The sequence below is a fragment of the Amblyomma americanum genome, chromosome 2 (genome assembly GCF_052857255.1).
Source record: "Amblyomma americanum isolate KBUSLIRL-KWMA chromosome 2, ASM5285725v1, whole genome shotgun sequence".
NCBI lineage: Eukaryota > Metazoa > Arthropoda > Arachnida > Ixodida > Ixodidae > Amblyomma > Amblyomma americanum.
In genome coordinates, this window is record NC_135498.1 from 5,832,974 (window position 1) to 5,857,730 (window position 24,757).

The window sequence follows — 24,757 nt, forward strand, 5'->3', positions numbered from 1 at the left end:
TTAATACCCCTGTCACACGGGACTTCTTCTCGGCCTTTGCCGTAAAGTTGTCTTATTGCACTAAAGGAGGAAAACCAAAAAGGAGCACCGACGCTGCTACACGGCAAATCCAAAGGAGCTAGAACGCGGCCTCCGTGAATGCCAAAAGTCACCGCTGTGTGTGAAGCGGCGCTAGCAACATTATGAAATTAAAGCAGACGGTAGCACTTCAGCTAAGAGTGCATTCGTTTATGTTGGAAAAAGTAGCTATAACGAGCGTTCTGACGGTGAGAAACGGATATTTTGAAACAAAGTTTCTTTTTTTTTTCATCGTTCTTGGTCCGACCACGGTAGGCGCACTTTTCCGTTCGGCTCCTCGTTGTGTTCGAGAAGCGTGCTTTGTTGCTTGTGTCTTTGTGCACACAAGCAAACTCAAAACACGCACTCAACAAAGAGCAAACGAAGAAAAAACAGCAAAGCGAGATGCGCAAGCACGTGTGTGTCGATGCGGCTGCTGAAAAGCGTTCAAGTCCTTTCTTAGCAGTGTGGATGTCTTTAGTCATAGCCTCCTCTACGGTTAAGTGCACTGTTACGCAAAATTAACCATTGAATAAGATAAATTAGATATTTTTTACGGTTTCAAAACTAAAAATTGCGTCAATTTTTTATTCTTTGAGCTCGCTAGCTGGCGCTGCCGTCTGGGTTGCTCCTTTAAGCAACTTTAAGGCCGCTGACGGCCGCCTTTATTGCTACGGAACTTTATTGCAAAGGTCTCGACGCTTTGCCGTGTAGATGCGCGTCACGCGCCTTTGGGGCAAAGGACCTTAATTTCTAAGGCCTTACAAGTGCCCGTGTGACAGGGGTATAAAACTACAAATGCTCGACATAGTTCTGGGAATTGTGAGATTGATTCCTTATTTTAAATATTTTCATCGAGCGAAGTTTGTGACGAAGAATCTGTGCACAAGTGGACTGTGTTGAAGATACGCAGCTTAAGCACCTGCATTTTGCTTTCTTTGATTTCGGTGCTGCGCCCACCATGAACCAACGGGCTACAGCGCGAAACCAGGCAAAAACCATTCGCCGCCGCAGATGCAGGCGTGGAGCCAGCGGTAGGGCCGTCGCGCCTCTAGCGGCGGCGGGCGGCGTAACTCTCGGAGAAAAAACTCGCATTGCTTCCGCGGCGAATGCGAAGGCCGTATGAAAGAGCGCGCGCGCCCCACTAGAGACCTGCCGTGAACAGACAAACAAACTTCGGGGACATGCCGCCCAACTTCTGGTGTCAATGCCACCCTACTTCTGGTGGCTTCACTAGCGCCTACTAGCGCCCACTTCGGAAAGCAGGAATGGGGCATCTAGCCACCTAGTGGAGATCAGTGGTTTTACCGTTTCACTTACTCCAACTGTAATGAAACTGCTGCAAAATTTATTCAAAACCACGCGAATAAATAAAATATCACATTTTGCGTTTACTAGCAGAAGTTAATAATGCTTTTTGTTTTTTTCTGACGCCGAAAAAGATATTTCTTTTCTTGATAAGCGGTGAAACATCAAACACGAAACAAGAACTGAGGATGAAGGACTCCATAGCCGCAAGGCCTTCTGGGTTGATAGAAGTCTGGGCAGAAGTCTAGCTGCAAACCAATCAGAAGGCCGCTCTCTCATTCTGTAGCCCAATCAGGGATCCCCGTAAGAAATAGGACGTGCACATTGCTGTAGGACTCGGTGTTCGAAGGAGCTCGGCGTGGACCGGCGGACGGAAGCTGTGCAAGTTCTTTGCTAGACGCTTCAGATTCGAAAAGCCTATCTTCACGCCTACGTGAAAGAAAAACGACGCCAGGTGAGTTGATGTTGCGGTTTGTTCAGCTCGATTCACTGACTAGCAAAGGAAGAAGTCTGGCAGCGCGTTCGCTTCCTTGCGTCGACGTGTGCCTAATACAGCGTGAGGTCGTCCGACCCTGAACTTCAGCATGTTCTCATTACTGTGCGGTGATCATATGACTCAATTCCGGAAAGAAGTACCTCCGATATCTAGTTGTTTCGTGGTTTGAGTCATTTATAGGCCTTTCGTGCAGTTACGCGTTATTCCTGACCGTACTGACGTCGCGCGCTTAGCCGGCGTTCTCGTTGACAAACCTTAGTTGCTGGCGTGCTAGCTGCCTTTGTTAGAAAATGAAGTCGCTGCCTATTGCCTTGCGTTTTTGTTAATGGTTGCGGTTGATTCGCCGCAGATGCAGGCACGAAGCGCTAACGCGGGTGTTGCGTAGGTATTGTGGTGGTGTCTTTCCATGTAAGGAGAGGGCGTGCTGTGCGCCGAGCTGTAACTGGCGCCGGTGGTTGTCGATGGAGATCTACTCTTGCTCGCGGAGATATTTCACTACACTACCTGGCAGTGCCTGTTCTAACACAACGTGGTCCCACCAATACGCTTGGCAGGCCTATTTCTACGCTCCGACTAACGTCTTCAGCGGCGTCAACTAACGAATCGAGACACCACTTCGCTTATGCGATGGCGCTTACGCGGCAAAAGGGCCGTCGGCCACTGTTCGGATGATCTTTTTTTTTCTTTGTCCCGAGACTCCGAGCCACGTGACGGGTAGTGTTGCCTGCATCCTTGTGTTTAATGCAGCGGCCAGTAATTTTTTATGGTTTAACTGCTCCCAGAGTAATTCAGATACTCAAATTATTCTAATTTGTTTTTATTTTGCTGCCGCGAAGTGTCGCAAAACTAGGCTTCAGCCAAATTTCCAGTGTTTTAGTTTATTGATTTTTTCGCGGAGCTGATTTATTCCCTTCAGAATTATCTAGTGCGGTGCAGTTGATTTTTATAAGGTGCACGCAAAAATCCACTGAAAAAAGTTCCACCTTCAGTTGTGCAGCCTTTGTTCGGTCCCATACGAGTTGGCCGCATCGTGACTAAATGCTGCTTTCAAGGTTTCATCACACAATTTTTTATTTTCATATGCAGTTATGCAAACAAATAAGCCTGTTTGAGGCACTAAAGTATTTGCAAAAACGCTGACACAGATTCACTGGAGCCATACCAGAGCTGCCGTAAAACATTGTATTTGAAGCATCTATTCTAAAAAATTTTTGCGTTTTTTCTAGTCTGCCTTCATATGCTGCTGCATATTTTTCAGATATCAGCACATCATACTGTTTACATTTCTCTACATATTGCACCTTGTGTAATGAGGATTCAGTAGTGATAGTCACATTCACGAATGTGGGCTCAGTGCCCAAGGGGCTTCTGGTGGCCTCACACTGGTGCAAATTGCTTCTGTTCATTATTGCAGCCCTGGAACATCTCTTGGCTGTTTATGCATTTGTGTCTGCGATTGCATATTTTTTGCTACAACTAAGCAAAGGTAATTGTTAAAGATGGCAGAAATGGAATATTGCACTCACTCGTGATTGACTGAGCACTGGTGGTTTTGCATATACTAACAATGTTGGCTTTCGCCGGCTCCGCTCCTGAAACATGTACTGCCAAGCTGTCCCGTCTATTTCTTGTCACCACACCATGACAATATTAGGTATGCTAATTGGAGAGTAAAAGAGGTCTGAAAAAAAAATGCAGCATTCAATGTTTTATGTAACTGTAGCCACTTAATTTGTGATGTGGAGCTTGGCATTGATATAAAGTGACAACCTCTGTTTTGAACACCTTTGGTTTTAATGGGTCATTTGGTACCTGCCATTCAGAGTATGTCTTGGAGAGTAGTATTGGTTTGAGTGTCTGGTTTGTCTTGTTTCCGTTGTTACCGAACCATGTGGTAGTGTGTCCCTGTGGTAGCTCTGGAACACCATTGTTCTGCCCTGGAGATGTGACTGCTCTGTTGCTCTTCAGCATAAATCTTGGGAACTATGCCAGATTTCCACCTCGTGGTCTGGTGGTGGCTTGAGTGACTTCTCTTCTAAAAGCAACCTGCTGCTGCTGCTGGCACACTTTAGTCACCCCTGAAAAAGGGAGCGAGTTGGTCCCGAAATGTTGGGTAAAGTTAAAAATATTGGTTGGCGTTAGTTTTCGCTCAACTGAAAGCCTGAAGCGTTGACTTGGGATGTGCTTGTCTTCTTTTCTCAAACTTGTCATTTACAACACCATGTTAATATATATTTTTTTCCCAACGGCGCAGGATGACTGAGAAAAAGGCAGTGATCAAGAATGCTGACATGTCCGAGGAGATGCAGCAGGATGCCGTGGATGTGGCCACGCAGGCCCTGGAGAAGTACAACATTGAGAAGGACATTGCTGCCTACATTAAGAAGGAGTTTGACAAGAAGTACAACCCCACTTGGCACTGCATCGTTGGGCGCAACTTCGGCTCATATGTGACCCATGAGACGAAGCACTTCATTTACTTCTACCTGGGCCAGGTGGCCATTCTGCTCTTCAAGTCTGGCTGAGTCAGCAACGGGTGGAAGTGGAAGCCGGCAGGGAAGGGAGGCTCAAGAAGGGATGACAGGACTGGATGCATCAGGGACTTGAAGGCAGCCTTGCTGCCTGTGGCCTTGTCGCGTGCTACCGAAGCTGGTGCTTTTGTCATGGGAGCAAGAGATGTTAACCGGTCTTTCCTGGGGAGGGGTTGTCACTGGCAGTTGGCTATTGTCACTACAGCAACTTGACTCTTTTCTCTCATAATGTAACACAGCTATTATGGTCTTCTGTGCCGCACAAAGGAAATGAAATTGTCCTGTCCCTGACCCAGTCTAATGTCCCTGTAGACTGCTTTGCTGTCTCTTTTGCCTGCCTTGTACACTTTGCTACCACACAATGGCTGCGCTCAACAGCTCACCTTTTTTTCCTTTCCCTCCATTCTGACATTCAGGCCTGTGCTAGCCACCAAGGTCTTTTTTTTTCATGTGTTCTTTGCTTAGAAAGCGAGAACAGTTCATGCAGAGTTTCATTTTGTTGGTTGTTAAACATGCAGAGAACATGTACTGCTGTGGTCGAGCGTCCATCACTTCCTTCTCTCTCTCTCGTACCCTTGTATAGCAGCTTACATGAAGTTGAGTGTGCGTGAGTGTGTGTGTATATGGCATAATAAATTTACTTCGCGAGGTTTTGTTCTAAATTGCGGTGTGATGCCTCGAATTTTGGTTGCGAACCACACAATATGTGTTAAGTCCACAAGAATAGCTTGTACTAAGGGTATTAAAAAACGTAAAATTTTATGCTGATGCGGTGAGGGCACGGTGAGCTGTTAAGCCGGTGTGAGGAAAAAATTAACCAGGCTGGAAGTAACGGTGAATTTGCCTCTGCTGAAACCACTGTTCGATTCACCAGTGGTGGTATTGAGCTGCCGGAAAATATTCCGTGAACGCGAGAAAAGCGCCCGGCGCGAGTTAGGCCTGCGAACAAGGTATTTGAGCAACAACGTAGAGCACAGTGCGAGCCAAAGCAAGACGCCGGTAGATTCATTGCGTTCTTTGGTGGGCTCGCGCTTTGGTCAGTTAACATTGGGCACTTGCCAAGATGGCCGCTTCCTGTTGGCTGCGGTTTGCAGCAAGAAGTCGAGTTGGCGCGTGTGTGAGGTCAGTAAGTGGAGGCCCGCAGAGTTTTCCGCACACCGAAGATGTCTTGCGTGAGCACAACACAAGCTTTGGCTATGAGAAAGTTTCGGAGGACGAGAAGGCCGAAAAGGGTGAGAGCTGTATTGCACTGCGTTTTAAGCATCAGTTGGCTGTCAGCAGCTTAACGCTGACTTCCTTGTACGAGTTTCTTAACTGCGCCTTCCTTGCGCAGTTCGTCAAGTATTCAGTCGAGTGGCCGAAAAATATGACTTGATGAACGATGCCATGAGCGCGGGAATACATCGACTTTGGAAAGACAGACTGATCTCTGTTCTGGGCCCGCTGCCAGGCATGCAGCTCATCGACGTTGCTGGAGGCACTGGTAGGTCCGTTGTAAAGCACGTTGAAAAGTTGTACCAGCAGCTGTCGCGAAAAGCATTCAATGAGTGCAATTGCAGCCCACACCCAAACAAGGTACGTTTAGGCAGCTGGAACGAACACGCAAACAAGCACCGAGAGTGCAATGTTTTCCGGCCGCCTTAGCGGCAGTGAGTCGCTGCAAAACTTTTATTACGCAGTCCGGTGGGAAACTGTGCTTTAAGATCTAATCCACGCATGGGCAATGGCAGCGTAATGGACTGTAATCCTTGGGTAGACAGAAGAGGGGGGCTGTAGCGGTGTGCTGCCGATGCATCCTTCAAATGTTTGCCTGAGACTTTTCATTGCAAGTGTCAATAAAATGCAGCGCCACCTACCGTGTTCTCTGTTTCCATTGCCCATGTTTTTGAATGTTGACAGTAAGCAGCACTGAAAAATTGGTATTGGTTCATTGTGGTTTCATTTCTCTGTTTATTTCTTTGTGCCTTCTTGTTGAAGCTGCTCATACGGAGTACCTTCTGCTCACTCTACAGGAGACATTTCTACGAGGTTCATCCAAGCTGTGAGATACCAGGAGCTTCAAGTGAATGGTATGGATATTGCAGATAGCATGTCTGTCGAGCGTGCACGGGCCCATGTTGTAGACATCAACAGAGAAATGCTTGAAGCTGGGAAACGGCGGAATAATCTTCTGTATCCAGGTGAGTGGTTGTTTAATGTGCGGTTGGCCGAAATTTGGTTCACAATGTTGGCTCGCATGCTGGTTCAATGTTGGTTGGAAATTTGGTCCATATATATTTCATGTGTCTTCATAGCTGTTGTTTGTGGGTCACATGTCAACTACACTGCGTACCTTCAGAAGGCTTGCTGTGCTAAATAAAAAGCAGCATGCATGTAAGCCCCTCATCTCACTATATATATAAAAAAAATTTCAGATATATCTTGGACACAAGGGGATGCAGAAGAGCTGCCGTTTGGGGATAATCAGTTTGATGCATACACAATTGCATTTGGAATTCGTAATGTCACGCATATTGACATGGTAAGCTTTTACACTTTTGTTGAAGTAAGCTCTGCATTGTTCCAGAGGTTGACAAATGCCTTATTTGACTGCATTACTTTGTGTTCCTGGCTGTGTGTTGTATGTCTGATTGAAGTCGTTATGAGTTGCGCTTTCTAACAGTACTACTAGCAGCATTACATCACAGTCTTCTCAGACCAGCAGCTTTATAACACTGTTTCATTTGATGAACAGTATTGCATGTGCTAAGTATTTGTTTTGGCTAAATACGACCTCAGTGGAGAGAGAAAATGGTGTTGAGGCTGCAACTTTCACACTGTGATGCAGAAGCATTTTCTGGCTAAAAAACTGATTAAAAAATTCACACTGCTAGCACAAACAACTTGCACAGTCATTGCAAGTGCACAGGCATTAATTACAAACAAACTTCTTTTGATTTTCACTGCTAGAAAAGGAGTGGATCTTAAGAAATTAGAGAATCTAACCACAAATTAATAGCAGTGATGACAAGGACCGCGAAAATGATGTGCCGGGTAGAGTGGTTTAAATTGTAAGTTGAATTAACTTTTAGCTTTTTTCGTTTATGCTCTTGGCAGCCTCCTTTAATGTGAGGCAGCAGAGACTTGCACAATTATTTTTTGAAAAGGTTGAGCAGGTCATTCTTTGGCATCTGTTCTAGTCTACGAACTCACAATTTAGAGAAGCTGCAGGGAAGAGCTGCTGGATATGTTAGTGCAAAGTTTTTTCATTTGCATGCCACACTGGCTGTATGATTCATGCAATTTCGGTGAAAGAGAAGCGGGCTTTTCAGGCTTTAGGGCATTTCAAACTGCATGACATTGTTCATGTCTTTGTTACCTGCCTTCTGTTCACAAAAACAGGCCCTTAGTGAAGCATATCGTGTTCTCAAACCTGGAGGAAGGTTCCTGTGCTTAGAGTTCAGCCGAGTGGAGAATCCACTACTGCGTAGGTAAGATATTTTACTTTTTGTTAAAGCCTGACCTAATTGCTTGTGCTCTCTTTCTGTCTTGGGTGCTTTCAGGCAATGTTTGCTGCCGTTAAGTGTGTCGTTCATGCTTTTTCGACCAGTTTTCACTCGGAGTGGTTTGCATTATTCAGTTTGCCTTATTTGTATTTTTTGAGATTCTACATTCCCTATGTAAGCTATCAAGCTGAATTTGTTTTATTTACAGAGGACTTTAATCTTATCTCTTTCTTCAAACTTTTGTTATTAAGAATGTAGATTCCGTTATTTCCTCATGCACCTATACACAGCTTAAGTCTCTTTGGTTGATAAATAGTTCTTTCTCAAAATATTTTATTGAGATTGTCACTCTAGGTTCCTGTAAAGCCATTGATTTGCATTTCTCTTCTAAAGATTATTTTAATTGACATTTGGCTTTGTTTTACATTTTAAAGTAAATAAAAAGTTTTACTTCTGTTCAGCATTGAACTTTGAATTACACACAACATTTAAAAGCAAGAGCTGTAAAAAAAGCATTATTTTCTACACATTTGAATGCTGGTGTCTTTTCTTTTTAAAAAGCCTGTGTAGAGCTTAATCTTTGATATTATGAGTCTTAATAATTCTGTAGTGCTTTATGCAAGTGCTGTTGTCTTGTCTTTTGTATTTTTGCATCCCATGTGAAATCAATTCCTTAGACGTGCTGTGATTGTGTAGTAATCCATCAGCGATTCCCCGTAGCAGCTCCACACGGAGACTCACCTGTTATGTCCCACTTTGAGATCTGTCCTCAGCAGCAGTATGTCGGATGATATTTAGTATTGCTGGAAAACTTTTATCAGCCAGTTGGCTCCTGCTGATTCGTAAAAATTTGTTGCTTTTATGTAGGAGAATGTGATACAGTTGGGAACTTACTGCATTTACTACGTGACCGGAGTATTCCTTTAATGTTTCAACTTCCTTTCGTTCTTCTGTTTCTCTCTCCTATTTATCTCTTAAAATATCCCTGTGTTCGGCTGTGGCTCTTGTATCTACCAGGTGTGCACATCTCGCGATGGATATTGTATATTGCATCTTGCTGGTAGTTTTCTTTATGCCCATGGAAGAATCGTCAGCTGAGAATTCAGTTAGTTTCAGTTGCTATCAGCTGGGATCATCTGGTACCAACTGAAAACCCGGTGGTACCAATTAGTAACTGTGCATGGAAGTCTCATTTGAATTGTAGGCAGTCCCATTTCTGGAACTGCTCCAGGTGAGCTGATTTGCACTGCAGATCTGCTGGAGGTTCAATGAAGCTGTAGTGGCAAGAACTGGAACAAAAGTTCCCAGTTGGGCACAGACTGAAGATAACAGGTCTTACCTAGGACCATTTGAAGGTCAAGTGGTGATTGCTCATTTCTTGCCCAATGTCCTTCCTTGACCTGATTTCAGTTAGAACTGATTTGGTTGAAGTCGTGCTGTGTGCGTTCTGAGCAGTGGTCAGTCAGAGGCAAACTGAGCATTGCGTGTTTCTAGCTTGAGCCGTTTGAGCTCCCATTTCTCTATCATCAATTTAGAGAGGTAGCTCTCCAAAAAATAAAAAGGAAATCAGCTGCTGGCTCTGTCACCTGGGTATCCATGACATTTGAAAATATAAAAATACTGTATAATTTCCTGTAAAGGCCGCACCCATCTATGGGCCGCACCTTCAAAATTTACACCCAAATTTAAAAAAAACGCGAGTTATACAATAAATTGTCACAATAACCATGTGATACTCATTGCTATATTGCCGCTTAGTACGAGTTACGTCTTATGCTTGCAAGTGAAGTCGCAGATACAATAAGCTGTATAGCACCAGGCGGGAGCAAAGTGGAGCAGTTCAAAAGTTCTCTGAGGGTTAACAGCTGCATATGGCTTTTGGTCAACATAATTATAGCTGTCTTGTGTTGTAAATTCTATACCACCTATTCATTCATTGCAAGAGTCAATTTTCTTTGCTATCTTTGGCACTGCCCTGACAACTCTTCAGGCTCTGAGCCCTCTTTACAGGAACTTGGAAAAAACACCTTGGCGCCAATAAATTCACATACACAAAATAGAGGAGGAGACAAGTTTCAAGATGCTAAACCAACTAGCTCGACAATATGCCTTACTGAGTTTTACAGGAAAGCACAAGCCTTGGTTCAGTCAGGGTGCCCGATGCAGCTAGGTTCTCACTGTTGTTCACACAAAACAAAACTTATTCACTTTGCACTGTCTTTCGGTGAACTATATCTAGAGGGTGTACTGGAAGTTAAAATGATTTTTTAAAGGTTAGAACTGACAAACTTTGACTACAGCTGTTGAATTCTCTGAACGAAGAACTAGGCAGCACACACACTGCAAAAAGTGAAAAAGGGGGTCACAAATACAACTGCAGTAACGCCTCTAGTTTTGATGGCTTGATGTCACTATGGCAGCGGCTGCAAGCCAGAAGCCATTGTGCAGTGTGTCTGGGGTCGATGTGTCCTGTGGAGTTTAGTCTTAAGGACCATCCTCTGCATGATCACTTGAGTTTCTGCAATCCTTGTTTGAATATTTGCAGTATGCATTTAGTGGTAGCTTTCTTTTGTGCATTGTTAATTATATTGCCTTCCTTCCATCCATTTTCTTTCTTCTTATTTTTTTGCAGCTTTTATGACAGCTACTCCTTCCAAGTGATACCTGTGATGGGCTTGCTGCTGGCACGGGACTGGAAATCTTATCAGTATCTCGTCGAAAGTATCCGCAAGTTCCCATGCCAGGTATGGTTTTGTACTACACAGTGTGGTGTTAATACCTCCTGTGCTTGCCTTCCAAGTTGCGCTAATATGTTGTTTGTGTTGCCTATTCTTGCAGTTTGAGTGGAATGTTGCACTTCCCTTTCTAATTTTCAGCAGCTGAAAACTATGGGCCCAAACCAGGGTGGCACATTTATGGCATCTTCGATTGTCGCTGTTATTCTCTGACCCAGAGCGTGTAGTTCGTGGCGAGCTCTGAATCCAAGTTGGAGGAGGTGCCATCAAGCTGTATATACGAAACGTTCTGACAGTGGTGACATGACAAAGAAAACGCCATAATTTTCCTTGCCACTGACTGGTAGTGACATTCAGCAGATTTGATTTATTTTGCACTGTATGTTTCTGTCAAAGCACACCCTATTCCATCCGCAGAGCACTCGCTTACTAAGAGCTGTTTCATTGGCACCTAAACATGCCTTTCCAGCTTGTTCAGCGTTTTTATCACCAGATAAGCTCACCAGCTGTAAGCTACAAGAAATTGCAATCACTGTGCACACACAAATTTTTTTCAGTATACAGTCAAATGAACATTGGATTGAACTGGGGAGATAAATACGTTCTCCCCACTTAATCGCGGCTGACACGGTTCAAAGCCGCCAGACCCCACCCCATGATCGCGTACGCTACCGAGCGCACGCCAACCACAGCGGGCCTTGCTCTGAGGGAACAAAGGAACGACACGTTGGCTGACCCAAACAGGCATTTATTGCTGCAGCAACAAGGTATGCTAATGAATCAAGGTCATCCGACTCACCAGCAAGGTTAGGAGCAAATGTGCGCCCACACTAGGGCAAGGGATGCTCCAAGGCCTGGATGGGATGAGATACGTACGGGAGCCAGTCTTCCCGCCGCTTCCTTGACCCGCCGGCGAAGAGCGGAGCCACGAGCGACACGTCCGCTTGCCCCGACGATCCCAGCCGAAGAGCCTCATGCCCTCTCCCGCGCGTGGGTTTCAAGCAGTCTCTTGCGCAGCCACGCTGGCGCCCTCTCTTGCCAGTTAATGTAACTGACAAGGGAATGCGTTCCTCCTCGAGGTGAGGCTTCTGCTGCACGGTGCCTCGCGGGAAAGCAAACACAGGGGCCTGCAGGGCAGGTTTCCACATTCCCCCAACCTTAAATAGACCCACGCACCTGAGAGTACATGCTATGGAGGAGTCTCCTGGTCTTCATGTCCTTGAGGCACATCTTGCAGCGGAGGTCACGCCGACAGCATCCACGCAGACTTCCGCGGTGTTCCGAAGGCAATGTGAAGGTCTCCGCTGGGACGACTCGCATGGCCCACAGACTACCGTGTCCGCAGGTACGCGAATAGAAGGCCGATGGGAAAACTGCAGGCCAGGATTCTGCAGTAGTCGCCAGGGCAACAGCAGCCAGAGGTGACTGCTGACTGGTCTCGCCACACCTGCCGCGGATGGATGCGGCGAACAGGATACAGGCTGCTCCGTCGCAGCAGGTGGCAGCGAGACGATGTGCACCGGACAGCAAGCCTGGGTAACTCCACCGGATCTGCAAAATTGCCGAAACGCTCTCGGCGTGCCTTTAACGTAGGTCATGGGAGGGGAAACGGCATCCGCAAGGGCCTCGTGGCTCAATGCTTACCTCGCTAGCAAAACGTGTCGGGCGGCTGTGCAAACGCAAAGTTTGAGTGAACAAAGCCCTTTCTTGAGTTGAACGAGACTGCTCAGTTCGTGCGAAGTTACAAAAAAAAACAGGCAGGCAGCAAAGTGCACCCCCTGTCAACAACACGGTCTGGTGGTCGTGTCTCTTCTGGCGTGGTGCAGGCAGCTCGGAAAAGCCTCAGGCCTGACTACCACTGACCATGACCGTGACCACAACAAAGACCCAAAACAGGTTATGTGCGCTCAGCCTCGAGGAGACATCAGCTTTGTGGGGTGATCCTACCCCGCTCACTGTACAAAGCAGCTTCTGAGCGGTCGGCGCCCACCGTATAGGACGGTGTCAGAGTGCCCGATGCCGAGCTGCAATACCAGCGAGCTCATAGCAGCACCCGTGGCCCCAGGCCACCCGGCTCCCGGAGCCGCGGACTCTCTGAGTCGAAAAAGAGGCAGTAGAGAAAATATATACAGAAACTCAGACCACCCATGCAGCTTCCGTACTCGCTCGCTTCGGGCTCGGCAACTCTGCGGGCACTAGGCCTCGTGCTCCCTCGATGCGGACCAAGTGATTCTCGAGAAGAAACTCCAGGGAAAAATGTGCTGAGCCTGTCAAAAAGTTCAAACATGTTGCAGCGCAATACACCTCGCACTCAAGAAAGCATGCCGCAGGTCCTAGCGATCAAAATTCACTCTAGGCCTAGCACTTGTCAAGTTCGGACAAAGAACGTTCCTCGAACCGAACCGACAGTCGTCCAATGTTCCAAGAGCGGGCCCCACGTTGGGCACCAGATTTGAGGTTGAATTGGGGAGATAAATATGTTCTCCCCACTTAATCGTGGCTGACACGGTTCAAAGCCGCCAGACCCCACCCCGTGATCGCGTACGGTACCGAGCGCACGCCAACCACGGCGGGCCTGGCTCTGAGGGAACAAAGGAACGACGCATTGGCTGACACAAACAGGCATTTATTGCTACAGCAACAATAACACCAGCTAGCAACAAGGTACGCTAATGAATCAAGGTCGTCCCACTTACCAGCAAGGTTAGGAGCGAATGTTCGCTCACGCTAGGGCAAGAGATACTCCAAGGCCTGGACGAGACAAGATACGTACGGGAACCAGTCTTCGCCCCGCTTCCACACCCCACCGGTGAAGAGCAGAGCCGCGAGCAACACGTCCGCTCGCCCTGATGATGCCAGCCGAAGAGCGTCATGCCCTCTCCCGCGCGCGGGCTTCAAGCAGTCTCTCGCGCAGTGACGCTGGCACCCTCTCTTTACAGTTAATGTAACTGACAAGGGAATGCGTTCCTCCTCGAGGTGAGGCTGGTGCTGCACGGTACCTCGCGGTAAAGCAAACACAGGGGACTGCAGGGCAGGTCCCCACACTGCACAGGTACAAGAGCGGAGCCACAAAGTTGTCTCTTCCAAAAGGGCTCATGCAAAAACACTGCAGAAGGCTCCTCGTACTAGGCCTTTTCCATACTTTCAAATGCCGTTGATGCAATCACAAACGTTAGCAGGGCGGTCTCTGCTGCTATGCACAGTGAAGAAACACTCCAAAACTGTGGCAGATACTGATTTACATCGTTGGATTGAAGCTTGTGCAGTACTTGAGTTCAGGAACATCAAAACACTGTCACAGAACCATTTCGTCGGCCGTCAACTGCCCCCGCTATATCGCATATCGCTGCTGTGCCATGCTGGCACTGTGCTGCGATTGGTGGGAAACACCCACGTGGCCCAGAGTGCCCAGCCTCGAGGCGCTTTGACCGGGAGGTGAGCGCTCAGGACGAGCCAGCTGAATGTAGTCAGAGCGCCTGATTTCGACGAGCCGAATGTGCTGCTGCCTCTTGGGAGTGCTCCAGAGCGCTTTGAAATGACCAGTCGAAGGTACAATTAGAAACATTGCAGCATGACATTTAGCTCCTGTGTAGTACACCAAAGCAGATGTGGGCAGGAAATGCTTCTTGATATAATCATCCATATGCATAGCTACACATAAACTTTTGTGAACTCTGTTGCACTCTACTCCACATACTGCATATGATTTGCAATATGTGAAAGGTTGAAGTGCACCTGCAGTGTACTGGTTACGTTGACCTATGATGTCCTTAAACGGACACTGAGGGCTACTCCATCCTATATTTATTTTCAGTAAAAATTTGTTCTGTGGTTGCTTCTGGTAGTTTTGCAGCTTGGTCGACAGCAAAAGACACATTCATTGCAGAAAAAATAGCATTTTAAATTTTCCCGCCGCTCATTTAAACTTGACTTCTACACCAAAAAAAAAAGGGCTTCATTATCACCATTTTGAAGTGAATGGCAGTGTCAGGAATCCTTGTGAAAAACGGTCAGTGCCTTTAGTTCACTTGCAACATCGCCCAAAGTTTGTACCAACTACCATACATACTCGTGTATAAGCCGCACTTTTTTCATCAAATCTTCTCAGGTGCGGGTTATACATGAATCAGGCCTATAGCTACTCATTAATACACTGTAGTGCCACTGCAACTACTGTGTCAGATAATTAAAAGCTGGCTACAGATACGAACATTTTATTTCACCATTCATCAGTGCCTTTGTGCTAATCGCTGTTGCACAAGCTCAGCTCATCGGCTCTCATCGCTGCCGGATGAGCTCGCCTCATTGGCGTGCTCCCAAAGCTGGTCATCCTCTGTGCCGTTCATGGCGTTTGACAGCTCTATGACTCTAAAACTCTTCGAGATCATGTCCGCTGACAATCAACGCCACGCGTGCAGAATGCAAGTGCACACTTGCTGGAGAGACGCTTGCTTCAGCCGCCCTGTTGGAGTTTTTCCATGGTTGCCGGCAGCCATCCACTCAATGTAACACCACCGAAATTCTGCCTTGAATGGCGGGTTAACGCAAACATCGAGTGGCTGCAGCATGCTTGTAAGGCCATGAGGAATTACAGCCAAGTCCGTTTGGCAGTCTGCCAGCAGAGTCTTCACTCGGTCTTTTGGGTGCCCTCTGAAGCTGTCGAGCACAAGAGGGGCTTTGCGGCGTAATAGACCTCCTGGTGGCTTCTGCTGCACTGTTTTGTCGGTCATCCAACCTTTTTCTTGCACCTGGACTACGGTACCCTGGGGGAACTCTCTTGGCAGAGTCTTTCTCTTAAAGACAATGTAAGGTGGAAGCTTCCCTCCATCAGCGGTGATGCTAAACATCACTGTGCACGTTTGCCATTTGGCTCCAGTAGTGCGCACAGAAACACTTTTTACCCCTTTGGCTTCCACTGGGCAATTTTCAGGGCCGTCAAACCAGACAGGGGCCTGATTGGCATTGCCTATCTGTGACAGGGCATACTCATGCTCCCTCCAAAGTGCGTTGACAAAGTGATGAAACTTCATTATTTGGTCCTCGTATTCGTCGTTCGACGGAGGATGGAGAGTTGGTGCTGTTTCATAAAACTTCGAAGCGACCCTCAGCTGGCTTTGAAGTCCCCAGGTCGAATCTCCATATCCTGAGCTGTAGCGATTGCTTTCATGCGGATCATTTCTGTAGACACCACGAAGCTGTTGCTCCTAGTAGTGTGAATATACTCAACGAGGTCCTCTTCGAGTGTTGGGAACTTGCACTGTTTTCCACGGAAAACATTCTGGGTTTGGCTAGTCTCGGCGAGGTCTTGAATTTGCAAACACCTGCCGCAACACACTTTTCATCGATGTCAAACTTGTTCCCGGCCTCCCATTTACTCTGTTCCTAAGCGTATTTCGCCACTTGAAGTTTGAAGCCTACAGTCGTACCATCTGCGCTTGCCCATTGCTTTTTGTTCATGTTCAAAAGCGCACAACCTGTTACACAACAGATAACAGATTCCGCAAACAGTCCACACACTTCCGAACGAAGCACCGGATAACTACGGCCAAATGGTGCTGGGCAAGGCACTGTGAAAGCTGGGAACAGAAAGCCGCGGAGACATCGTGTTGTGCAATGATGATGATAATGGATGTGGTATGGGAAAAACTATTTGGAACGTTCTTGTGGTAGTTTGTGGGACTAGGTGTGTTTTTGGCACATTTCATTTATTTATTGTGGCTGAAAATGGGGGGTGCAGGCTATACATGAGGGCAGCTTATACACAAGTATATATGGTATATTTCATTTTTTGTCTTTTTTTAGCTTGTAAAAGCTCCGTTTTAGTAAGAGTGTTGTCTTTTTCGTTACTATGTGGTGATCTATCGATACAGGCCAACTTCAATTCGTCCTCAATGTCCCCTTAATAACCAAGGGGAGAGGGTTCTTCTGTTCTGAGGGCACGTATCTATCGCGAGTTTGTTCTCACTCATTTTTCCTTGATGCCTTGGGAGATATGCACTGAAGTGATAACCAGCAGTTGGACTTTTCGGTTATTATTTCTTAAAAATTTCGTAGGTTTTTGTAGCATTTATTTGACAACAGATTTATCTAGGTTTTTTTTTCGTTAATGCGGGGGTGGAAGTGGTGTGCCATTTGCGCCATCCTGCTCCAAACTGCTTTCCCTGCACCATCCTGCTCCAAACTGCTTTCCCTGCACCATCCTGCTCCAAAACGCAATATTGCACCATAACTGCACCGCGCCGGCCACCTCGATGTTTTACCATCAAATTTACCAAAGCCTATGGTTTTTTTTTCTGCACTGTGGAAACCTCAGTGAGTAATTACTCCCTTATTGCAAGCTAACTGGAAAGTGGAACCTGAGCTCGCCTCAGATATTGAGGAAGAAGTGGAGCTTTGGACACCAACTCAGAAAAAAGCTTTCCACGTCAAGGCTAGAGCTTTTTATATATCCTGCACATTAGATTTTTGAAGCCTGGTGCAGTAGGAGACCACTGCACAACATCGCTGCGCTACATTGGGAATGCCCTACCACAAGTCATGCCTCCCAACGAAGTATCATTACTAACTGATGAGTGGTTGCGCCTTGCGTGTGAAATTCCTGATTGGGATATTTAAAAAAATGGTGCACACTGGGTGAATCTGTTTGCACTGAAAATGCCCACTGTTGAACCCAAATATCCAAGACTAGGAAGGCTTGCAAAGGCCGCATTCTTTCCTTACCGCATGGCAATGCAGACTGCGAGAGAGGACTCAGTGAAAACACGCAGGCGCTTCACCATCGAGCCTCTTTGTCTATAGCAAGCGTGTCAAGCCTTTGTCAAACAAAAGCATACTTGAAGCGTTATGGGGCTGACGTCACGAATGTGCCAATCACTAGAGATCATCTCAAGTGTGTTAGAAAGTCATACAGGGCTTATTGCGAACGTGTTGAAATGGAAGAAGGATCAGCACCACGCAAACGAAAATGTGTGGAGCCACTGGCAGAAACCAGGGAAGAAAAAAAAGCTGGAAGAGGAAAAGGCCAACCAGTAGTGCCACCTATCCTCCCTGAACGCATTATTAACCAGTGCCAAGGAACTCATCAGCACAGGAGTAAAATTGAAGGACATGGACAAAGTGGAAAATGGAAATGTGCTCCTTGTTGACGTGAATTCCAAATTGTCAGCAGTGCTTGAGCGCTTCAGAACGATAGATTCCATGCTGGAATCTAACAAGTAATTCCAACAAGCAAATTGAATGTTGAATAAAGAGGATTTTCGTTGCATTTTTTTCAGTCAGGAATATAAAATTGCAATTATTACAGGTATTCTACCCCAGAATCATGCTCCAAAACATGTTTTAGTTCTCCAAAGTTGTTCCAGAATGGCATTAGTATTACTGCTCCGTGAACTGCTCCAAAATGCTTCAGCCTGCTTCCACCCCTGTTATTTTCACCCTATTATTGCCTATGGATTAATTTTTTCTTCAGCTGAATATGTGGTGTCCGTCCCTGAGCAGTCAAAGTGACAAAGAGTTTCTTTTGGCCCCTTTGTTAGCACAAGCGATTCATAACAGTTGAACCTCGTTATAACTAAGTTGAGGGGCCCCACGATTTCTTCGTTATAGCCATTGCTTTCTTACTGCGGCATGAGACTATGGTTGCAACCGTCACATTCCGACGGACTTACCTCCCACTGTGTATATCAAGGACGTCATAATTGGCTTTTAGTGTGGCGCTGATATGCATTGCAGAAGCCTTCAGCATGCGCACCAAGCATCTGTAGTGGCACTGGTATCGCCAGCAGCGCTGGTGACGAAGGTGAAGTTGGGAGCGCGACCTGGCTCGCGCAATAGAGTACGCTTTCGGCAACGGGCCAGGCCAGCAACTTGGACAGCCCGCTCCGTCGGCTCACCAGCAGCGGCTACCGGGTTCCTCCAATAAATGTGGTTCACCTTCCACATCTGGTGACCCCAAACGACAGCTTCGATGCATGCAACGCCGCTCCCACCGGCTCTGCGCTCCTGCCCATCCTGTCCCTCCACTTAGCCTTGCCGCTGCTCGCCCGCTGTTCGCGCCCGGTCTTCGGCAGCTTGTTCTCGCCGCCATGTGCGCACTTACGATCACATCCGGTGAGCTCCTTCAGCCGTATCAGAGCTCCTTCCTTCCTTGTCTGCCCGGCCTGCCCGCTTTTTATGCCAGGGACCCTGTTTTCTGGCTGGCGCTGCTGGACTCGCACTTTCATGTCAACCATGTGTCCAGCCAGCTGCTGCGCTATCAGCACGCCAGCTGCGAATCCCACTCAGTCTCCTGGCAAAGCAGCAGTTGCCGCCTCCTGGCCCAGACATTTACGCAGACTTCAAGAAGGGCCTGACGGCGTACTTTGGCTTACAGCTTCTGCCGCCTTCCTGCGCTCTTGTTCCTGACTCGGAAGCTGTGCCGCCAATCAACTCACCACCCCTGGCCACATTCCCTCACCAAGCTGCTTCGGCTTTCTCTCCGCCTGCTTCTACGTCGGAGCCCCTCCCCACACCAGTCTCTCCACCGTTGCCACCACCAAATGAGCCCCAACCCATGGTTCGGCAAGGGCAACGCATGCAAGCGTCGGTCCCTTGCCGACAGTCTCAGCCGGCTGTCTCCTCCTGGACTGCCGTTTCTCCCCAGTTTTCTCCATCGGCCCCTTCCAGTGCTCCTCTCCCAATAAATCTAGGGAAGCCACACGCCCAGTGCACAACCCCGTAGTCTCCGACTCTCCAGTTTCAAACGACACGTCCGAACACCTGGGCGCTGATCATGCCACAGCTCTCCCACCACCTGTGTTGTGAATTACGGTACACACGCTCTGCACAGTCCCCTTGTGAACTCAACACAGCCCGCTTTTGCCCTCGGTCTCACATCCACTTGGACACCTCAGCGGCCGCAGTCGCGCAGTTCCGCAATCTGGCCTCCTGCAAGCCCAGCCGTTTCCACTTCCCAGCTGTGCCTCCCATAACACGTGCTCTGTGCCACCTCAGTCCAGCTCAGTGCCGCCCCTTCCACCTGAAACTTGCACGCACAACAGTGTCTACTGCCCGTCTACCAAAATCCCCTGCCACCCAGACACTTCTGTTTTCAGCTGCGATTCTTTCTGCATCACTTCTTAGCGCACCATTTTCTTCATGAGCAGTGCTCTTTTCACCCGTCCATACTGGGACACTCCCCTTCTGATTTGTCCTGCCCTGTGGCCATTCCTCGTCCACCGCATTTCAGCCTTGTCCACCCTCCTGAGGCCTGAACGCAACGCCGGCACCCCCGCTCGAATCACCGACTTTCTCTTCTCCCTGGACATTCTTTGCTCAACCAAGTTCCTAGGTCCTCCACGACACTTGTACATAACTCTGTTCGTTTTCTTTTTCTTTATCACGCGCCGCGCTATGTGGGGGAGCAACTGTAGCGGCGCTGGTATCGCCAGTGGCGCTGATGACGAAGATGAAGTTGGGAGCGCGAACTGGCACGTGCAGTAGAGAACACTTTCGGCAACCGGCCAGGCCAGCAACATCGACAGCTGACTCCGCCGGTTCACCAGCCGTGGCTACCGGGACCTCCAATGAATGCTACCATCTGGTACCAGCAGTAGAGCACTGCATGGGCTCAGGCCTGGGCTAGGTCCAGGGTTGAAGTTGCAGGCCTGGGCTGGGCTGGTGCCCAAACAGGGATGGGCCTCAGCTGGGCTTTTGATTCTATATTATCGGATGGGGAGTACTTCAGGCGTTCTGGCAGCATACAGGACCCATGATACTAAGAAAAAAAGTAGTCACCATTTATTTATTTTTTGAAATGGTTTGGTGTCTGCTATGGTTGCATTGTTTTCACTGGAGAAAAATTACTGGCTGTTTTTTTGTGACTTTTTTCCTTGCTGCTTTAAATTTAGGGGCTGTAAAAGAACGCCAGCACTAAAATCTCAGTATACTGAGTAATTCCTGAAGCAGAATGACAGAACCTTAACTTTGTCATCTGCAAACCGCATTTACCGTACCGTATTTACGCGATTGTAAGTCGACTCGAATATAAGTCGACCCCCCCAAATCGCATGTCCAAAAAAAAAAAAAGTTGGCGCGAATGTAAGTCGACCCCCCCAATCGCATGCCCAAAAAAAAAACACCGGTAGAGCACTTCAAAAACGAAAATTTATTGCTTAGGTGGGCTATTCATCCTCACTTGAGTCATCTTCAGTGGTACTGCTGTCGTCGTCGTCGTCGTCGCCGCTGCGATCCCACAGCACATCGTCCTCCATGGAAAGCCCGCACTTCCTAAATGACCGCACCACGACATCGCGTGGAACGGCTGCCCAAGCGGAAATCACCCACCCGCACACAGCCGCCAGGGAGGCTCTCTTCACGCGCCCCATTGGCGCAAGTTCCCGCCCTTCTGCCGCCAGCCACTCGTTGTACTCACGCCGGAGCAAGTCCTTGAATGGCTTGTTAATGCCAACGTCTAGAGGCTGCAGCTGCCCCGTCAGACCGCCCGGAATCACCAGCATATCTGTATCTTCTTTTCGGAGTTCTGCCTTCACTTTCGCGGTAAGGTGGCCGCGAAATGAGTCCAGCACGAGGAGGTTCGTATTGCGATTTTTGAGGGATGCCCCTGGCTCAAATGCCACACTCGATGGTACCAATCAATGACTAAGTCGTCCTTCATAAAGCCTTTTTCGTTCACTCGCACAATCACACCTTTCGGAAACATTTCCTTTGGCATAGTTTTTCTTTTGAAGACGATGTACGGTCAGAGCTTTGTGCCATCTGCCAAGCATGATAGCATAACAGTGAACCGAAGTTTCTCGTTTCCTGTCGTGAGAAGCTTAACCTCGCGAGCTCCCCTCACGCTCACTGTTGTGTTGCTCGTCATGTCGAAGTAGATGGGAGTCTGGTCCGCATTGCCGATTTGGCCGAGCAGGTATCGCCGCGAGTCGCGGAGCTTGAGGTAGTCCCTATGGAAGGCGAGAACTTTCTCCTCGTAAGCAACAGGCAGCTTCTGGCATACACTAGTACGCCGACAAAGAGAGAAGCCAGCCCTCTTCATAAATTTTGAAGCCGAAGCCCTGCTGGCTTTGAAGTCTGTTCGGAGTATTCCAGCTTCCGCAGCAAAGACCCGGGCTTGTTGCGTGATCATTTCGCATGTCACTGGAAGGGACCGATCACGTATTTCGGTGACATACGCTGCAAGCTTGACCTCCAGCTCCAGAAAGCGTCCAGACTTCGGCCCGCGGAAACCTCTTCGCTTGGAGTCGCAATCGAAAATTTTGTCTCGCTGCTTCCACCACTCCCGCACCAACCGTTCAGAAACGTCGAACTTGCGGCCCGCCGCGCAGTTGTTGGTTTCTTTGGCGTAAATGATGGCCTCCCTCTTGAACGCTGCAGTGAATGAGCGCCGAATGCTTTTCGAACCTGGAGAGCTCATGGCGAAGCACGCGGCCGGCAGTCGAGTCAAAAGCACCACCAAACAAAGAGTGATCGGTGTCGGGGCGTCGGCTCTTCCAGCAAACATCGGCATTCCCCAGAAGCGCCGCTGTTACGTATTGCGCAACCAACTGAAATAGCGGCTCTTCCATCAGCTAGCGACACTCCCGGGCTCTGGCGCAGACTCCACAATTGGAACAGCGGGACAGCGGCCCTTCCCGCGAGTGAAATGAAATGAAATTGGTTTTGGGGGAAAAGAAGTGGCACAGTATTTGTCTCAAATATCGATGGAAACCCAGTTGTAAGGGAAGAGATAAAGGAGGGAGTGAAAGAAGAAAGGAAGAATGAGGTGCCGTAGTGAAGGGCTCCGGAATAATTTCGACCACCTGGGGATCTTTAACCTGCTGTACTGACATCACACAGCACACGGGCACCTTTGCGTTTCGCTTCCATCGAAACGCTGCCGCCGCGGTCGGGTTCTAACCCGGGTATCCTGTTCAGTTGCACTGAACCATCGCGGTGGGTAACGGTGTGCGCAGTAAAAACAAAAAATAAAAAATCCTGGCCAAAAAGCCCGCGGAATAACTGAATGCTACGCTTGGAGCCGTAGAGCAAACAAAAACTTCTAACATCGTAGTAGCGTCCCTGATAGATTGTTTTTCTTGCTTTTATTCTAACCCGGGTATCCTGTTCAGTTGCACTGAACCATCGCGGTGGGTAACGGTGTGCGCAGTAAAAACAAAAAATAAAAAATCCTGGCCAAAAAGCCCGCGGAATACCTGAATGCTACGCTTGGAGCCGTAGAGCAAACAAAAACTTCTAACATCGTAGTAGCGTCCCTGATAGATTGTTTTTCTTGCTTTTATTGGCAGTTGAAGGTTTCGTTTCGATTGTAAGTCGACCTCCCCACTTCGGAATTTTAAATATAAAAAAAAGGGTCGACTTACAATCGTGTAAGTACGGTATTTACCCAATTTAACGCGCACCTTTTCTCAGGGAAAATAGGTCTTGTAATCGCATGCGCGTTAGATTGAGGTACAAACTGGCTTGTGGTGTAGTAGGGTACAAGTTTTTTTTTTTTTTGTCATGTAAATTGGGTGCGTGTTAGAATCGAGTGGTGTCATATAATTTCTCATTGCATATAGCTTACATGTGCTAGTCAAATTGGAGGCTAGCTTGTGACAGGGATTCGAACCAAGGACATAAGCACCTTCAATTGTATGCCTTCCCAGACTTTCGTATCAAAATTGTGATGCCACCATTCGTCATACAGCATTCCAGGTAGTGTCATAGGTGCCCACGGACAGTAATGCTTTTGCATTCTTTCACATTAGGATCTGATGAGTCAATTAGGTTAGCCAGGATATTGGGTTTTGGTAACATGCTTCTTTTGTTAGTGAATAGGTAGGAGAGGGATGCCTTTGCATCTTCATGGCTGGTATGCACCTGTTGCTATGGGGTACACTGAACAACTTGTTTTCTGACAAGGTCATAAATGTATATGTCCTTCCCTGCTGCTGCTAGTTTGCTGTAGCGAAGAGTGGTGCGGAAGCTTTGTTCCTTTTAAAATTTGATCAGGTTTTTCCGGGCTAAGCGGGGTGGCTGGTGAAAGGTCTTGAGCAACATTAATTTTAGATGTTTATTATCCCTACTAGTGGTGAGTAGTTTTTCTTTAAAATGGGCAAACTTCACTAGAGTTTGTCTCATTTTGTTTGGCACGAAGGAACCAAGCCTGTGGGCACGCTGTATGCCCCTCGCTTGAACGGGCAATTTAAGGTGTTCTTTTGAAAAGGTGTTCACCTTTTCCACAGAATTTTCTCAACATTTTTGTACTCATCGTCCACCTTATAGAACACCAATTTGTTTTGCCTCTGCAAGCGTATGAACACTATTATATCTGCTTTAATTCTCAGAGATTGGTATTTCTCTCCCATTATGGTTAGTCTTTCTTTTGTATCCTATTTTATCATTTTCAGTCAGCTTTTATGACTATTTCTTTTTTTTATATCCTGCAGCATTTTATCGTCTTCAGTCTGCTTTTCATGACTATTGCTAACTTCGTCCAGTAATGTCGTCTGTCCGGTTTTCGTTCTTCCAAGGCCGTCACTGCCAGAGGCACAAGTGTTAGGCCCTGGGTTTAGCTCTAAAATGCCTGTATAGCACATACACAGTCGCAAGCAATGGTAAATGCTGCATGTGGGCTTGACAGCACAAAAAGACCGTGGTAGCATGTGCACTTAATGAATAAAGAACAACGGTTTGTTATCAGCACAAAGAACAGCAATGTGCGGTGGCCTTGCAGGAGGTAATGCTGTCTTCAAAACAAAAATTAAAAATCCAGCAGACAAAAATGTAAAAGGTAGTTTAGTTCTAAACACTTAGTTTGTTCTGGTTGCACTCTGCGTTGAATGAGGTGGCCACACATAAAGTGGTTGATGTGCTGATGGCAGCAATGTAATTCCTGCTGAAGCATTGAGGAAGTCGGAAAATGGCACTTTTTTCGGTGTATGCATGGTTTTACGTTGATGGGAGTGTGTTACGGTTACAAAAGTTGCCACTGTCCTTACATGCAGTTTTAAAATCTAATCAACCAGTGGAGAGCTTTGGGGAGGTTAAACAGTGTGAGCAGATAGTGCTTGACAAGGAGCTGTACCCTCCATATTTGCAATGGTGCATCTGAATTGGTGGAGCACTACCTGAAAACACATCATCATGGTACTTAATCCAGCAATA

At 47.5% G+C, this 24,757-nt stretch overlaps 2 protein-coding genes across 5 annotated transcripts in view; both read left to right on the top strand.

Annotated features, from left to right (window-relative positions):
• The first annotated feature begins 1,648 nt into the window (after positions 1–1,648).
• LOC144120479 (dynein light chain 1, cytoplasmic) lies at positions 1,649–5,054 on the top strand. The gene is made up of 2 exons (XM_077652907.1): positions 1,649–1,819; positions 4,116–5,054. Exon 2 carries the CDS (start codon positions 4,117–4,119, stop codon positions 4,384–4,386), a length of 270 nt encoding a protein of 89 aa, XP_077509033.1. The 5' UTR covers positions 1,649–1,819; position 4,116; the 3' UTR covers positions 4,387–5,054.
• A 348-nt stretch (positions 5,055–5,402) lies between these two features.
• Coq5 (ubiquinone biosynthesis protein COQ3, mitochondrial) overlaps positions 5,403–24,757 on the top strand; it is a 37,840-nt gene continuing 18,485 nt past the window's right edge. For 3 of the 4 annotated variants that reach the window (XM_077652905.1, XM_077652906.1, XM_077652904.1), the window contains exons 1-6: positions 5,403–5,624; positions 5,726–5,875; positions 6,405–6,572; positions 6,807–6,913; positions 7,774–7,862; positions 10,510–10,621. In XM_077652905.1, coding sequence (XP_077509031.1) covers positions 5,456–5,624; positions 5,726–5,875; positions 6,405–6,572; positions 6,807–6,913; positions 7,774–7,862; positions 10,510–10,621 — 795 coding nt within the window. In that variant the 5' untranslated portion in view covers positions 5,403–5,455. The remainder of the gene's footprint in view (positions 5,625–5,725; positions 5,876–6,404; positions 6,573–6,806; positions 6,914–7,773; positions 7,863–10,509; positions 10,622–24,757) is intronic. The other variant, XR_013312446.1, reaches the window with a different exon arrangement.

Coding starts and splice junctions, on each gene's coding strand:
- LOC144120479 (XM_077652907.1), top strand. CDS start 4,117: ATGACTGAGAAAAAGGCAGTGATCAAGAATGCTGACATGTCCGAGGAG.